The sequence below is a fragment of the Pithys albifrons genome, chromosome 7 (genome assembly GCF_047495875.1).
Source record: "Pithys albifrons albifrons isolate INPA30051 chromosome 7, PitAlb_v1, whole genome shotgun sequence".
Classification (NCBI taxonomy): Eukaryota; Metazoa; Chordata; class Aves; order Passeriformes; family Thamnophilidae; genus Pithys; species Pithys albifrons.
This window is the reverse complement of record NC_092464.1, coordinates 58,772,763-58,788,451: the sequence shown is the minus strand read 5'-3', so window position 1 is coordinate 58,788,451 and position 15,689 is coordinate 58,772,763. Positions and strand designations below refer to the sequence as shown.

At 49.8% G+C, this 15,689-nt stretch overlaps 4 protein-coding genes across 4 annotated transcripts in view; 2 read left to right on the top strand and 2 right to left on the bottom strand.

The window, feature by feature from the left end:
• Positions 1 to 15,689, top strand: part of LOC139673811 (zinc finger protein 850-like) — a 685,564-nt gene that overhangs the window by 464,393 nt on the left and 205,482 nt on the right. The window lies entirely within an intron of this gene.
• LOC139674242 (olfactory receptor 14J1-like) overlaps positions 1 to 15,689 on the bottom strand; it is a 232,700-nt gene that overhangs the window by 108,596 nt on the left and 108,415 nt on the right. The gene's annotated exons all lie outside the window — the stretch shown is intronic.
• LOC139673824 (class I histocompatibility antigen, F10 alpha chain-like) overlaps positions 1 to 15,689 on the top strand; it is a 209,648-nt gene that overhangs the window by 143,836 nt on the left and 50,123 nt on the right. The window lies entirely within an intron of this gene.
• Positions 8,261 to 9,316, bottom strand: LOC139674234 (olfactory receptor 14J1-like). The gene has a single exon (XM_071560422.1). It carries the CDS (start codon positions 9,314 to 9,316, stop codon positions 8,261 to 8,263), a length of 1,056 nt encoding a protein of 351 aa, XP_071416523.1.

Sequence of the window (15,689 nt, the reverse complement as noted above, 5' to 3'; positions counted from 1 at the left end):
ACTGCCCACAGAGCAGCACTGGCTGGACAGGCTCTGATGCCAGTGTCAGAGCAACCCTGAGGAGGCTGGAAAAGAAACACTGATGCTGCCTGCGAGCCACTGTGTGGTGGTTTGTGATAGACCCTGGTTTCTGCACCTCTAAAAGCAACAGCTTACAGGTTTCAGAGTATTCTGCTCGGCTCAGAGATGAATTCCTGTCTCAGTTCATACCTAGACAATCCAGAAGATGGTACTGAGAGAAAAGGAGTGTCACCTATAAGGTATCCCCCCTCATGCTATATTTCCTGAAAATGTCCCTGGGAAATTTTCTGTATTGATCTGGAGCTGTAAGGAGCCCTCGCCCCTGCAGCTCACTTCTGACAGCACAAGGACCTTCCCGTCCCTAACATAGTTTGGTCCTTCCCCACAGCCCTTCTCCCCAGCCCTGTGAGCAGCTCCCCAGGCTGGCTGAGAGCTGACCCTGGCAGGCAGCAGAGTCCCTGCCCCTGCACAGCGCCCTGGGCTGCAGGACCCTGCTCTGCACCACAGCCCCGGGCACCCCTGGCTGCAACCCGCCGGCTCCACAGCTATTCCAAAGTGCCCCCCAACAGCCCCCACCTCACACATCCCATCAGCTGGGGCTGTGGCAGCTTTAGGAGATGCCTCCAGGAGCTGCCCCTGCATTGCCCTGCACCCACAGACTCACCGTGTCCAGCACTGCAAAGATTTCTCCTCCATGAGCTCTGAGTCATCCTCCCAATGCTGAGCCCCTTTAAGCTCTGTCTGTGCCCTGCTGGTGTCCCTGAGCGGCCCTGGCAGTGCCCTGAGCCCTGCTGGGCTGTGCACAGGAGCTGCTCCTGGGCAGAGCTGTCTCTCTGCAGCGCTGCCCGCTTGCCAGGAGCTCCCTGTGTGCCAGGAGCCCGGCCCAGCTCAGCAGCACAGCAACAGCCCAGGGCATTTAATGGTCCTCTGAGGGGTTTGGTGCTCAGTCCCTGAACCTCAGACCCTGAAGAGAGTTGCAGGAACCTCTTGAGAAACCAAAGTGAGATTCAAACTGTAAAGTTTCTTGTATTGCTAATGGGTCCCACTGAGAGATCCAACTCAGAAAACATCCCCAGGATCTGGTTAGAGCACAAACCTGGAAACAGTGATGACAGGTCGCAGAATCACAGAACCATCAGGGTTGGAAGAGACCTTCAAGAACTTCTAGTCCAACTGTCAAGTCAGCACCACCTTGATCACCCCTAAACCAAATCCCAGAATGCTACATCCAGACACCATGTGAAGACTTCCAGAGACTCCATCACCTCCCTGGGCTACTTATTTCAATATCTCAGGGGAAAAAAAACTTTTTAAACATCTAATCTGAACCTCTCCTGACACAATTTAGGGCCATTTCATCTCTTTCTGGCACTGTAGCCTTGGTAGAACAGACCAAGCCCCACAACACCAAAAACTCCTTTTGGGTCTTTCTAGATTGCAATGAGCTCCTCCTTGAGCCTCCTTTTTTCCAGACTCAAGAACACCAATTCCCTCAGCTGTTCTTCCTCAGGCAGCTTTTCCAAACCCTCACCCAGCACCATTCACTCCTCTGGACGTGCTCCAGTCCCTCAATGACCTTTTTGCAGTGAGGGGCCCAGAACTGGACACAGGACTTGAGATGTGGCCTCACCAGTGCCCAGTGCAGATGGATAATCTGTGTCGTGGTCCTGCTGGCCTCACTAATATCAATACAGGCCAGGATGCCATTGGCCTTCTTGTCCACCTGGGCACACTCTGGCTCACACCCAGCTGCTCTCAAGAGCACCCCCAAGTCTCTTCCTGATGAGCAGCTCTCAGGGCACTCTGCACCCAGCATTCCATGGGGTTGTTGTGACCCAAAAGCAGGACCGGACACTTTACCTAATTGATCCAACCTGCCCTGATCCCTCTGCAGAGCCTTCCTGCCCTCCAGCAGATCCTCAGTTACACTCAACTTGGTGTTGTCCATGAATATACTGAGTTTGCACTCTATCCCCTTGTCCAGATCATCAATAACAATGTCAAACAGGATCAGCCCCAACACTGAGCCCTGGGGAACACCACTAGTGACCAGCCCCACCTGGATTTAGTTCCATTCCCCACCACTCTCTGGGCCATCAGTCAGTTTTTCACCCAGCAAACAGTTCCCTCATCCCAGCCATGAGCAGCCAGTTTCTGCAGGAGATGCTGTGGGAGGTGGTGCCAAAGCCTTTACTGAATTCCAGAGAGACACATCCACAGCCTTTCCCTCATCTCCTGAGTGGGTCATTTTGTCACAGAAGGGGATCAGGTTTGTCAGGCAGGACTTGCCTTTCCCAAACCCACAATGGCCGGGCCTGATCTGCTGTTTGTTCTGTTTGTGATGTGTTAGGGCACTCAGGATGATCTGCTCCATGGACTTCTGTGCCACCAAGGTCAGCCTGACAGGCCTGGAATTTCTCAGATCTTTCTTCCAAACCTTCTTGTGGATGGGCATCACAGTTGCTGATTTCAAGTCAGTTGGGACTTCTCCAGTTCACCAGGACTGCTGGGCAATGAGTGAAAGTGGCTTGGCCAGCTCTTTCTCCAGCTCCCTCAGTACCCTCAGGTGCATCCCATCTGGGCCCAGGGACTTCTGGGGGTGTCACTGGCACTGAGCATATACTCCTGAATTATGTGGGCTTCACTCAGACCCCCATCACCTGAGGACAACTGAGTTTGGACACTTTCCACTGGACCATGTTTCGCATTCAACCCTGCCTTGAACAACTTCCAGTGATGGGGCAGCCAGAACTTCTCTGAGTAACCTGTGCCACCACCAACACTATAAAGAGTTTCTTCCTGATATCTCATCTAACCCTTCCCTCTGTCAGTATGAAGCCATTCCCCCTTGTCGTTTCACTCCAGGCCCTTGTAAATAGTCTCTCTCCATCTTTCTGGTTGGCTCTTCAGGTCCTGGAAGGCCAAAATCAGGTCACCCCAAGGCCTTCTCTTCTCCAGGCTGAACAATCCCAATTCTCTCTGCCTTCCCTCATGGCAGAGCTGCTCCATCCCTCTGATCATCTTGGTGGTCTCCTCTGGACTCGCTCCAACAGCTCCATGTTTGTGGCAGAAGACCTCTGTTATCAACAGTGGAATCACTACTACAAACGATGGGTTTCCAGCGATGATGATCAGCTGGCTGCACCTGCTCCAGAAGAGGACCAGGAGATGGTCACAGCAATTGTTTAATATAAACTGCATCACAAGTTTAATATTGCTTCCCCAGTTGTTTTTTCTCTTAGTCATTCCCTATTCAGGTTCTTCTTCCACCATCCCCTGCAGGGCTCTCTTTCCTGCCACTTTTTCCTGACATGTTCTGTGATTGGCTGTTATAGTTCATTTCTCATTGGTCACTTAAGCTCTTATTTGTTCTGTTATTGGTGTGTATCCTGATCCTCTTCTTATCCAATGAGGATCAGGGTACCACCCACCGTTCTGTTCCCAACTCTATATAAGGAGGCGGTTCGCCTCAATAAAGGGCTTTTGGTTCCTGTTTTGTTGGTGTGGCTTTCTCTCTGTAGCATCTCATCCAGGGCTGTGGGGTCAGGAAGCCTCCCCTCATCTTAATAACCTTTGGGAATATCCCAATCACCCCACAACAGCAAGGCAACTGCATACATCACACATCTTCTTGCTTTGCTGGGACCCCAGAGCTGGAAGCAGCTGTGTAGGTGGGGCATGTGTGTTCCAGAAAGGACAGTGTGGAACCTCCTGGAACCAAAGGGGACATTATGACACCTCAGAACCTCCTGGAACCAAAGGGCCATTGTGACACCACAGAACCTCCTGGTACCAAAGGGACACTGTGACATCACAGAAACTCCTGGAACCAAAGGGGACATTGTGACACCACAGAACCTCCTGGAACCAAAGGGGCACTGTTGTTGTTATAGTAAAATCAAAAGTGAGCAATTCAGATCTACAGAAAACCCTGTGAGACTCAGCTATCAGCCAGAAGCAGGAAAGAGCTCAGCTACTGCTGGATGGTAGGGAGGAGGCTACTCCCCAAGAATTCACATAGTAGGAATTCACAGGACTCTGCAGGGGCACGAAAACAGCCAGGATGAAATAATATAAACATGGGACTTGTGAGAGAGAGGTCCTAACCAGTTGAAGTATCTGGCGTGGTGGTGTGTTAAATCTTTTAGCCAATAAGCTGTAGTCCTAACCCCATATAAACAGTGTGCTTTGTGTAATAATAGATCTTCACTATAAACTTCATAAGCTTGTTGGTGAAGTCCTTTCTCTCCGCCGAAAATTGTTTACTTTAACTGGCGCCCGAATACGGCTGATACCCTTGGGCATGAGGAAGATATTCCCTCGGATGGCTGCGTTTCCCTACCCCTGCACCCTGAAGAAGAAGCAGTAGGAGACGAGGATGAGGCGGAGAAGTTTCCAACCGAGAGGGACCACTGTCCCGGTGGTCAGGCAGGACCGCTGTGCCCCGCGGAGCCTGAGACAGAAAAGACGCGTCATGGAGCGACAGGAAAAGTCGTACAGAAAATCTTGTTTAAAAATGCAGGTGGGCAAGCGGTTGGGGAAGAGATGGGGATAAGGTCTTCCATTTATATCCTTTCTAAGAAAGGGATTTGCCATAATTTTTGGACTTTAAAGTAGTTTTGAAAGTGGGCACAAGATAGAGACTTTTTTCCCGATGTTACGGTGTTTAAGCTGTTTACGTGGGAAACTCAGAGATAGGAAGAAACTTGCAAGGGATGTGTTGCGGGACATTAGAACCGAAGGGAGTGCCGCGGTTTTCCGCGCTGGCCGCGATCGGCTCTCGCTCCCGCCGCCCCCCTCTCTGCTGCGGGCCGACCTGGGGGACACCTCTGGAGGTCGCACGCAGGCTCTGGCGGACCCCTCGCCTCTCCCCCCGCTCCCGCCGGCTCTCGCTGTGGCTCCGTTGTGGCTCCGGCTGCGAGGGCACTGCCCCCCCCGCTCCGCATCCCGCCACCTCTTCTCGCTCCCTCCGCCTCCACCCCCCAGCCCTGGCAGCCGCCGCGCAGGTCCAGCTCCCGCCGCTTTCCGGGATCGCTGCACACCCCGCCGCTCCCGCCCGCCACCCGCCCCCGCCGTCCTCGCTGCCCTGCGAGGAGTCCCGGAATCGGCACAAGACAGAAAGACAGCGCGACATGGGAACTGGGAGGAGAACTGTGCTTGCAAACACAGAAACCCCCCTATTCCAGCTTTTCGATGCTGAGACAATTTTTGCTGCCAAATTTGAAAATGGTGCTTCCACTCTGGGATGGGAGGGAACAGCCCTCCCTCCGATGGGGAGGGAGGCGGGTCCCTCGGAGACGTCACCGTGGGCAGGCGGAGCTTTGTATACGTCATCAGCTCCTTGCACAGACCCCTGGGTAATGTAGTCTCACACAGGACTCTGGTTGTTGTGGTTCCAGCACACCCCTGACAGTCTGCAAGCCTGTCAGTGACCCAGAGAGCAGCTTGAGTGACCTCGCTCTAACAAACATCAGCCCAGCTGCCTTCGAGACAGCGGGACACAGGCACCTGGTGCCCCGTGTCACAGCCTTACAGTACATCATGCACAGACAAGATGCAGCATCTTTCTCCAGCAATTCGGAGGGCAACAGAGAAGCCTCAAAGAGATCTGTTGGACTGATTTCTCTGTTAATTTTTGGCTTTTCTTAAATGGTTATAGAGTGTTCTAAGCATTTAATAATTTGGAGAAAAGTTTCTATTTTGGGCTCCACAGGTTGAAGTTAGCGATGGATAAGAACAGCCAGTTTCCTCTGACTGAATCAAGATCAGTTACCAGGACATTTGAGTGACTGATTGAGCTTTTAATTTGAACCTTCGGATTCAAAATTCATAACAGCTGATAATAATTGATGTGTTTCCATTTGTTAGTATTAGACATTTTCAAACAGCTCTTTTTAGGAGTTCTGCAGTGAATTAAACCAGAGAATGGTTTTAGTTATGTAGCATTAGATTGGTTAGGATATGTTCTTTTAAATACAAGAATGCATATTTACCACAGGTAACACTAGAATGATAAGAATAAGAAATGTTAAGCTCTGTTTTTTATGAATTTAAGACTTGATGCAACATAACAAGTTTATAGAAATAATGTTGTGTAGTATTGTTATATTTCTGTTAAGGTTTCTTAAGTTTCTTGATGCATCAATGACAGTGCCTGCAGGAATGTTTTTTCATTTGCTACAGATAATGATGTTAAGCAGATAGGATAAAGTTTCTTCTTTTGTTAAGGTAGTTAAGTTGTTAAGCTAATAGAATATTATTTTTAATTTCTTAAGAAAATAAGGATTTTAGGTAAAATCGAATGGTGTTTTTAATTTGTTAATAAATTAAGATGTTAAGCAGAATAAGTTAAGATTTAAAGTGTTAAGTGACTTAGCAGAGTAACGCTAATTTGGTTACGGTTTAAGTCATTAGAATAAGGTTGCATTTATAGCTAATAAGTGTATTGTCAATTAGTACTTTCACTACATATTCTAAAAATAAAAAGGGGGAGAAAACTATGGAAAAAGCAGAAAGAGACAAAGAAAGATGATAATAAATAAATAATTTTATGGATCTGAAAAAAAATCGGGGGAGAACACCAGTGACATTAACATCAGAAAAAGAATAAAGTAGTACAAGTGACAGAACTGCAAGTAAAAACCAAGTCAAGATCAACAAATGATAAATGAAGTAGCTAAACAAATTGCTCTAAAAATGACTTATAGATTTTTTTGGTGAATTTTTTGATGGAGACAGTTGTGCTGCAGTTCACATCAGGCACAGCAGCTTTCAGCCAAGGGCCAAGCTGAAGTGCTGCTGCTATCAGGTGCAGTAGCCTTCTCCTAAAGGGCCATGCTGAAGTGCTATTGCTACTTTTGTGGCACAATTACAAAGAATTGTCAGGATAACTGTGTCTGTCTGTGTATCTGTTCTCTGATGTCTGAAATGACTGATGATTGCATCTTTAAAGGTCAAATAATTACCTGAAGAATTTAGATGCCTTGTCTTGCCACTGATGTAGATAGAATTAGGCATGTATTGTTGCAAATTAAAGTTGCTTTAGATATTCTTTTTTTTCAGCACAACTTTTAGCTCCAGGCCTTTGTTTTGAGGAATTTGATGGACGTGCTGCATGAATTTGTCAGATCATTCAGTGTCTTTTCATGCAGATTTAAGATAGCTAAAAGACTATATGAAAAAGCCAATGGTAACATCATCTGCTTTTGATACTTGGTTGAAAAGGCTGAGATTTAATGGTTGGTTCTTCAATTTTCTGAAAGAAGGCCTAACAATTGTTTTAATCACTGTACTTGTCTTAGTTCTATTGCTTTGCCTATTGTAGTGTGTTGTAGACTCACTTCACAAGTCAATGCTATAAATCTGAATTGCTCAAAATAAAGAAAGGGGATTTGTTGTTACAGTAAAATCAAAAGTGAGCAATTCAGATCTACAGAAAACCCTGTGAGACTCAGCTGTCAGCCAGAAGCAGGAAAGAGCTCAGCTGCTGCTGGCTGGTAGGGAGGAGGTTACTCCCCAGGAATTCACATAGTAGGAATTCACAGGACTCTGCTGAGACACGAAAACAGCCAGGATGAAATAATATAAACATGGGACTTGTGAGAGATAGGCTTTAACCAATTGAAGTATCTGGCATGGTGGTGTGTTAACTCTTTTAGCCAATAAGCTGTAGTCCTAACCCTAAATAAACTGTGTGCTTTGTGTAATAAAAGGTCTTCACTATAAACTTCATAAGCTTGTTGGTGAAGTCCTTTCTCTCCGCCGAAAAATGTTTACTTTAGACATGCAGCAGGTCTGTGTCCCAGCTGGCAGAGGACCAAGGCCTTAGTCCAGCCCAGGGGCTCTGCAGGAGAGTGTACAAGTGGAAAGAGAGCAGGTGAGCAAAGGCCCAGTGCTGGTGCTCCCTGGCAGTGCTGCTGTGCTGGGACTCTTCTGCCCCTCTCTGCACACATGGAACTGGCCATTAGATCCCTAAAGGTCTCAAAGGAAAAGGATCAGATAAGCAAGGCTACTGCAAGAGTGTTTATTTTCTTTAAACAAAGATAGAACAATTACTCAAATAAAGATTGAAAGTGTTAAATTAATAAATGAGAAAAAAATAAATTAAATTAATTAATAAATAAATAAATTTAGATGAGAGAATGAATAAAATAATTTCATTGAGCACAACATTATGAAAAATAAACCCCACTGACCACCAAGAAAAACCTGGGAAGGCAAGGTGAGCCTTTTATGAGTTTTATTGTGAACACTGTACAGAAGAAAACTGGCAAATTGTTGCTACTGAAATGCACCCAGTCATCATTTTCCTCAGGGCATCCTTGAGCTCCTGGTTCCTCAGGCTGTAGATGAGGGGGTTCAGTACCGGAGGCACCACGGAGTACAGAACTGACAGGGCCAGATCCAGGGATGGGGAGGAGATGGAGGGAGGCATAAGGTAGGCAAACATGGCAGTGCTGAGAAACAGGGAGACCACGGCCAGGTGAGGGAGGCATGTGGAAAAGGCTTTGTGCCGTCCCTGCTCAGAGGGGATCCTCAGCACAGCCCTGAAGATCTGCACATAGGAGAAAATAATGAAAATGAAAAAGCCAAACACTAAACAGGCACTAACCAAAATGAGCCCAATTTCCCTAAGGTAGGAGTGGGAACAGGAGAGCTTGAGGATCTGTGGGATTTCACAGAAGAACTGGCCCAGGGCATTTCCCTGGCACAGGGGCAGGGAAAATGTATTGGCTGTGTGCAGCAGAGCATTGAGAAAGCCACTGGCCCAGGCAGCTGCTGCCATGTGGGCACAAGCTCTGCTGCCCAGGAGGGTCCCGTAGTGCAGGGGTTTGCAGATGGCAACGTAGCGGTCGTAGCACATGATGGTGAGGAGGAAAAACTCTGCTGACATGAAGAAGAAATAAAAAAACACCTGTGCAGCACATCCTGTGTAGGAGATGGTTGTGGTGTCCCAGAGGGAGTTGTGCATGGCTTTGGGGACTGTGGTGTAGATCCAGCCCAGGTCTGTGAGGGACAGGTTGAGCAGGAAGAAGTGCCTGGGGGTGTGCAGGTGGTGGTCGCAGGCTACGGCGCTGATGATGAGGCCATTGCCCAGGAGGGCAGCCAGGGAGATGCCCAGGAAGAGCCACAAGTGCAGGAGCTGCAGCTGCCGCGTGTCTGCCAATGGCAGGAGGAGGAACTGGCTGATGGAGCTGATGTTGGACATTTGCTGCTTCTGGAGGTGGGGCACTGTCCAAGGAGGAAATAACAGTGACAAATCAGATGAGATATTTCTGAGAATAATCACAGCCATGTCCCAATACCCCTTTCCCTTCTGCTCACACTCCCCACGTTTCCTTTTTCAGGAAACATTGCTTCATATCCATGGCTGTAGCCCAGCTTGGTGCTCACTACATTTCCCATGAGGAGCAGCCCCTCTGCCCACTGGCTGTGAGGGTCAGCCCTGCTCTGCTCCAGGGGGGTCATGGGCATGGTGGGGGCAGGGCCCATCCTGTTGTTCAGCTGTGTCAGATGAAACTGCTCCTGAAGCAAAAGGTCTCATGGGCGTCTGCACTCCCAGTTTTGAGAAGATTTCAGGATTCCAGAAGACAGTTTCAGAGGTTTGGGTGTTTTGTTTCTGACTCCCCTCATCTTCCCTGTGGAGTTTTCCTGGATGGCAGAACCCCTCAGCATTTGTGCTGCCCTGAGGAAGAGCAGAGCGGGGCTTCCCAAACAGGACCATGTCTGTGGCTTAGCGCAGAGTGAGAGGAGCTGCTCTGTCCCTCTGCCTTGTTCCAGCTGGCCTGGGCTTGCACCTTCCTCAGACAGAGAGTGATCACACTCCCATTTTTGTCTGAAATTCCACTAGACACTGTTGAGAGCAGAGAGATCCATCACAGACCACTCAATGCCTCAGCCTGGCTCAAGGTCTCAAGGACACACGTGGTTCATCTCGCCAACTCAACAGCATTTCCTGGGATGGGCACAGCATCTCTGCCCCTCTGGACTGGGGATTTCAGATAACACAATTGTGCTATGAAGATGGTTTGCATTCTTGAGGGCAGCTCCCAGCTTGGAAGGACATCTCAGAGAAGAGCCAAGTGTCCTGACAATGGGGTTTGATTCTGGGAAACACACCTCATTCTCCAGGCACACAGAATTCACTACTGACAGCCCCACAGGTCAGAGAAAAATTGGAATGTCTCATTCCCAGGGACCCACCTGCCTGAGGGGGACCACAGGATCAGTAATTGACTCTGTAGCTTGAACTCCCATTCCCAGTGAACCTGACTGAGAGAAGGAGGAAACAACCCCAGCAACATGAGCAAGTTAAAGAAAAAGGAAATGCACACTGAGGGTCCGGCTGGGAGAAGCCAGGGCAGAACCAGGTGGGCACTCAGGGCAGTGTCACCCTGAGCCAGCTGTGCCACCTCCCAGACACCAACAATGCCAGGTAGTTCTCAGCCCCTGTGCAGCCCCTCAGTGTTCTCTCTGCATGACAAACCACCAGGTATGTGGCTTGAGAGCTTGATAGAAATCCCTCCTTTCACCTTCTCCTTGAAGTATCCCCTGGAAAATATCCCGCAGTGCTCTGGTTCTGTAAGCAGTCCTCACCTATGAAACTCTCACTTGATAGCTGAACAAACCTGCCCTGCCCTGCCCTGCCCTGCCAGGGTTTGCTCTTTCCACCCACAGCCTCTCCCCCAGCACTGAGGGAGCTCCCCAGACCAGCTGAGAGCTGCCCCTGGCACGTGGCAGAGCTCCTGCCCTGGCACAGCACCCTGGGGTGCAGGACCCTGCTCTGCAGGACACTTTGGGACAGCCTGGGTGGCACAACCTGGATTCAAACCGTGCAGCCATCCCTGGGAGGAGGGAACCCTGCTGGGATGTCCCTGGGATGGTGCAGCAGAGAGTCCCTGCTTTGCAGCCCATCCTCATCTTCAGCAACAGAGAAACTGTGATATCCCACATTAGAGACCCCCCAGGCTGTGGGACGTGCCAGTGTTGGGAGATCTTCCCACAGACTGCACATACATTGCCCTTCATGCAGACTTACCGTGTGAGAGCCTGGAAAGATTCCTCTTCTGTGGATCTTCCTCTCAACTTTCCTCACACCCCAGACTGTGTGTAACCTCTCTCTGCCCTGCTTTTCTGCCCTCGGTGTGTGCAGGCAGTGCCCTGAGCCCTGCTGGGCTGTGCACAGGAGCTGCTCCTGGGCAGAGCTGTCTCTCTGCAGCACCGCCCACTTGCCAGGAGCTCCCTGTGTGCCAGGAGCCCGGCCCAGCTCAGCAGCACAGCAACAGCCCAGGGCATTTAATGGCCCTCTGGGGGTTTGGTGCTGAGTCCCTGAACATCAGACCCTGAGGAAAGTTACAAGAACCTCTTGAGAAAGCAAAGTCAGAATCAAACTTTAAAGTTTCTTTTGTTGTTAATGGGTCCCTCTGAGGAACATAACTGAGAAAGTGTCCGCAGATTACAGTTAGAAACTAAAGTTGTAGAAAATGATGACAAAGATGGACAAGGTCACTCTGATGCTGAGGAAATTAGGAAGCGTTTCATGAATCCCAAGGTCACAGCCGTGACCTCCAGGATTTCGGAAGGCTGATCCTGTCCCTCCCATTTTGTTCAGGGCTCTTCCTGTGGCACTGGGATGTGAGATGTGCAATGCCAAGGGCAGGAGGATGGGGTGGCACCTTCCAGGCTGCTGAGCAGGGACAAGGAGGCAATGAGGCCCCAGGGCTGCAAGGCTCACTTGTCTCCTCATGCCATCAGGGGCACACACAGCAGCCATGGCCAAAGGCCTGCACAACTTGGCTCTCTTGGGGCCTTTCAGCTTCTGCGCATCCCTGTCTCCTCTCCAGCCCAGGCTGTCCTACGGTGTCCATGCCCTGCCCCTTTCCCTGCAGGCTGTCGGCATCCCCCGGCTGCCCCACCTCGCTGGCCCCTTCCCGCACTGACATCTCTCCCTCCTCCCTGGCTCTGCCTTGGGAGCACAAAGCCTTGGACTGATCCAGACTCCTTCTTGGTGATGCTTTGTATCAGAGCACTTGTCTTGGAGGGAAATTTCTTTCTTCACATGTCCAGTCTGGACCTTCCCAGATGCCATTGGTGACATTATTTCTTTCTCATTCTATTTCTGACCACAAAAAGAAAAGCTTCACCATCTCTGACACCACCACTGGGACACTGTGGAACCTCATGGAATGAACAGCCCAGTGTGACACTGCAGAGTCTTATTGACACAATGGATTCATCGTCACTCTGTGGAACCTCATGGAATCAAGGGCTAATTTCAGGAATTATAGAGGGGTGATTGAATCACTTTTCCTCACAGGTTTTAATGATGGCAAATCAGATCTACTTATATAAATTGCATTATATATTATGATAAATGAGGAGACAGAACAGTAGACAAGTGAACAGATATTTTCTTAAATATTTAATACACTGGAAAAGCTAAAGCCTCCTAGTAGAGTATATTATAGCATAAAATAGTGCAGTGCACTGTATCAAAACAATTATTTTAATGCAGTTGATCAAAAGCAGCAAGAAGAAACAATCATTAAAAAGGGACTGATGTAACTCTCACACGACTAAAGAGGGCAGATCTCTCTCCTTCCCTTAACCCCTGGGCAGTGACCATGAAGAGCCATCCCTGCTTCATGGGAGAAGCTCCACATGGTTCAAGGCAGTCTGTGAAAGGATCTGCCATATGGAAGTTGGACTGAGCTTTTATAGTTACACTGTCAGGGATTGCTGGTCACATGTTTCCAGGCCAGTGAGCAGCTTCTCTGTCCAATGGTGCTTCAAAAAGCAGGATGGGCATTTGCAGTTTGGTGAACCAGGCTGGTTTTAGCAGAATTCAACACCCAAACAGCCCCTTGGTGGCAACAGTAACTCAGCACAGAGAGCCTGCATTATTTGCATTCTCTGAGCCATTCTGGGCCTGATCAGGGCAGAACATCCTGCCATGGTGCATAAGGCTCTGCAGTGCCACAATGGCCCCTTGATGCCATGAGGTTCCAAAATGTTCTGGGGTTCATTTGGTTCCAGGAGTCCCCACAAGTCACAAAGGCCCCTTGGTTCCATGAGGTTCCACAGTGACCCAGGGTCCCTTTGGCTCCACAAGGCACTTCAGTGTCAAAATGGCCTCTGGAACTCAGGGGGATAAAAAAGAGACAGTGGAAGGAGGGACAGAAAACCTGGGGGACTACAGGGGTATTGTGAGGTTATGTTGGGGGAAAATATGAAGGGGCAGATACAAACAGGGACATAGTTTGTCCACTGCAAATAAAGATAACAAAAAATGTGTCAATGAGACCCCCACAAGTCCCTGGCCTAGATGGGATGCACCTGAGGGTACTGAGGGAGCTGGAGGAAGAGCTGGCCAAGCCACTTTCACTCATTGCCCAGCAGTCCTGGTGAACTGGAGAAGTCCCAGCTGAAAAGAAATCAGAAACTATGATTTACAGGCAGGGCCAGGAGGAGGATCTGGACAACTCCAGGCCTGTCAGGCCTGAACTTGGTGCCAGGGAAGTCCATTGAGGAGATCATCCTGAGTGCCATCAGACACACGAACAGGACAACCAGGGGATCAGGCCCAGTCAGTGTGGGTTTGGGAAAGGCAGGTTGTGCATGACCAAACTGATCCCCTTCTATTACAAAATGACCCACTCAGGGAGGGAAAGGCTGTGGATGTGTCTCTCTGGAATTCAGTCAAGCCTTTGGCACCACCTCCTGCAGCATCTCCTGCAGAAACTGGCTGCTCGTGGCTGGGATGAGGGAACTGTTTGCTGGGTGAAAAACTGTCTGATGGCCCAGAGAGTGGTGGGGAATGGAACTAAATCCAGATGGGTCTGGTCATTAGTGGGGTTCCCCAGGACTCAGTGTTGGGGCTGGTCCTGTTTGACATCATTTTAATGATCTGGATAAGGGGATCAAGTGCACCCTCAGAAAAGTTGTGGACAACACCAATTGGGTGTGATTGTGGATGTGCTGGAGGGCAGGAAGGCTCTGCAGAGGAATGTGGACAGGCTGAATAGATAAGGTCAAGAGTCAGATCCTGTCCTTGAGTCACAACAACCCCATGGAATGTTCCAGGCTGTGAGCAGAGTGGTTTGAGAGCTAGTCAGCAGGAAAAGACTTGAGGCTGCTTCTTGAGAGCAGCTGGGTATGAGCCAGAGTGTGCCCAGGTGGACAAGAAGGCCAATGGCATCCTGGCCAGTATGAGGAATAATGTGACCAGCAGGACCAGGGCAGGACTGTCCCTGTGCACTGGCCACTGATGAAGCCCCACCTTCAGTGCTATGTCCAGTTCTGGGTCCCTCACTGAAAAAAAGGACATTGAGGGCCCGGAGCATGTCCAGAAGGGACACTAGCTGGGAAGGGTCTAGAAAACATATTGGATGAGGAACTGGTGTTTTTCAGTCTGGAGAAGAGAAGGCTCAGGGAGGACCTTGTTGCTCCTCTACAAACACCCAAAAGGAGGTCTTAGTGAGGGGATTCTCCCTCGCTTCTGCCAAACCTATAGGGACAGAAAGTGAGGAAAGAGACTTGAATTGCATAGATCGAGGTTCAGATTAAATGTTAAATAAAACTTTTATTGACTGAAAGGGAGCTTAGGCAATGAAATAAGTAGCCCAGGGAGGTGGTGGTATCTCCAAGTGCTGAGGTGGTGTTTGGATGTGGCACCTGGAATAAAATTTAGGGGTGATTGTGGGGGTGCTGGTTGTCAGTTGGACTAGAAGATCTTGAAGGTTTCTCCCAACATTGATGATCCTGTGATTCTCTGACCTGTAACCACTGCCTCCATGTTACTGCTCCAAAAATATCCTGGGGATGTTTTCTCAGTTGTGTCGCTCAGTGGGACCCATTTGCACTGCAAGAAACTTTACAGTTTGAATCTCACTTTAACTTTCCTCAGGGTCTGATGTTCAGGGACTGAGCACCAAAGCCCCCAGAGGGCCATTAAATGCCCTGGGCTGTTGCTGTGCTGCTGAGCTGGGCCGGGCTCCTGGCACACAGGGAGCTCCTGGCAAGCGGGCAGCGCTGCAGAGACAGCTCTGCCCAGGAGCAGCTCCTGTGCACAGCCCAGCAGGGCTCAGGGCACTGCCAGGGCAGCTCAGGGACACCAGCAGGGCACAGACAGAGCTTAAAGGGGTTCAGCATTGGGAGGATGACTGAGAGCTCTTGGAGGAGAAATCTTTGCAGTGCTGGACACGGTGAGTCTGTGGGTGCAGGGCAATGTAGCGGCAGCTCCTGGAGGCATCTCCTAAAGCTGGCCCAGCCCCAGCTGATGGGATGTGTGAGGAGGGGGCTGTTGGGGGACACTTTGGATTAGATGTGGAGCTGAGGAGTGCAGCCAGGGGTGCTGTGCCCCACAGGGGTACAGAGCACCACAGCTGCTCTGTGGTGCAGATCAGGGTCCTGCAGCCCAGGGTGCTGTGCTGGGACAGGGACTCTGCTGCCTGCCAGAGTCAGCTCTCAGCCAGCCTGGGGAGCTGCTCACAGGGCTGGGGAGAAGGGCTGTGGGGAAGGAGCAATGGCTGAGAGCTGGGTCCTTATGTGAATAAGGTTCTCTGTGGTTTGAAGGTGCTCAGAGCTGGACAGCAGTGCAGGAGATTTCACAGGATATTTTTCAAGAAGCACAAAAAGGCAGAGGTTGTTTCAAAGGGAATTATCCTGTT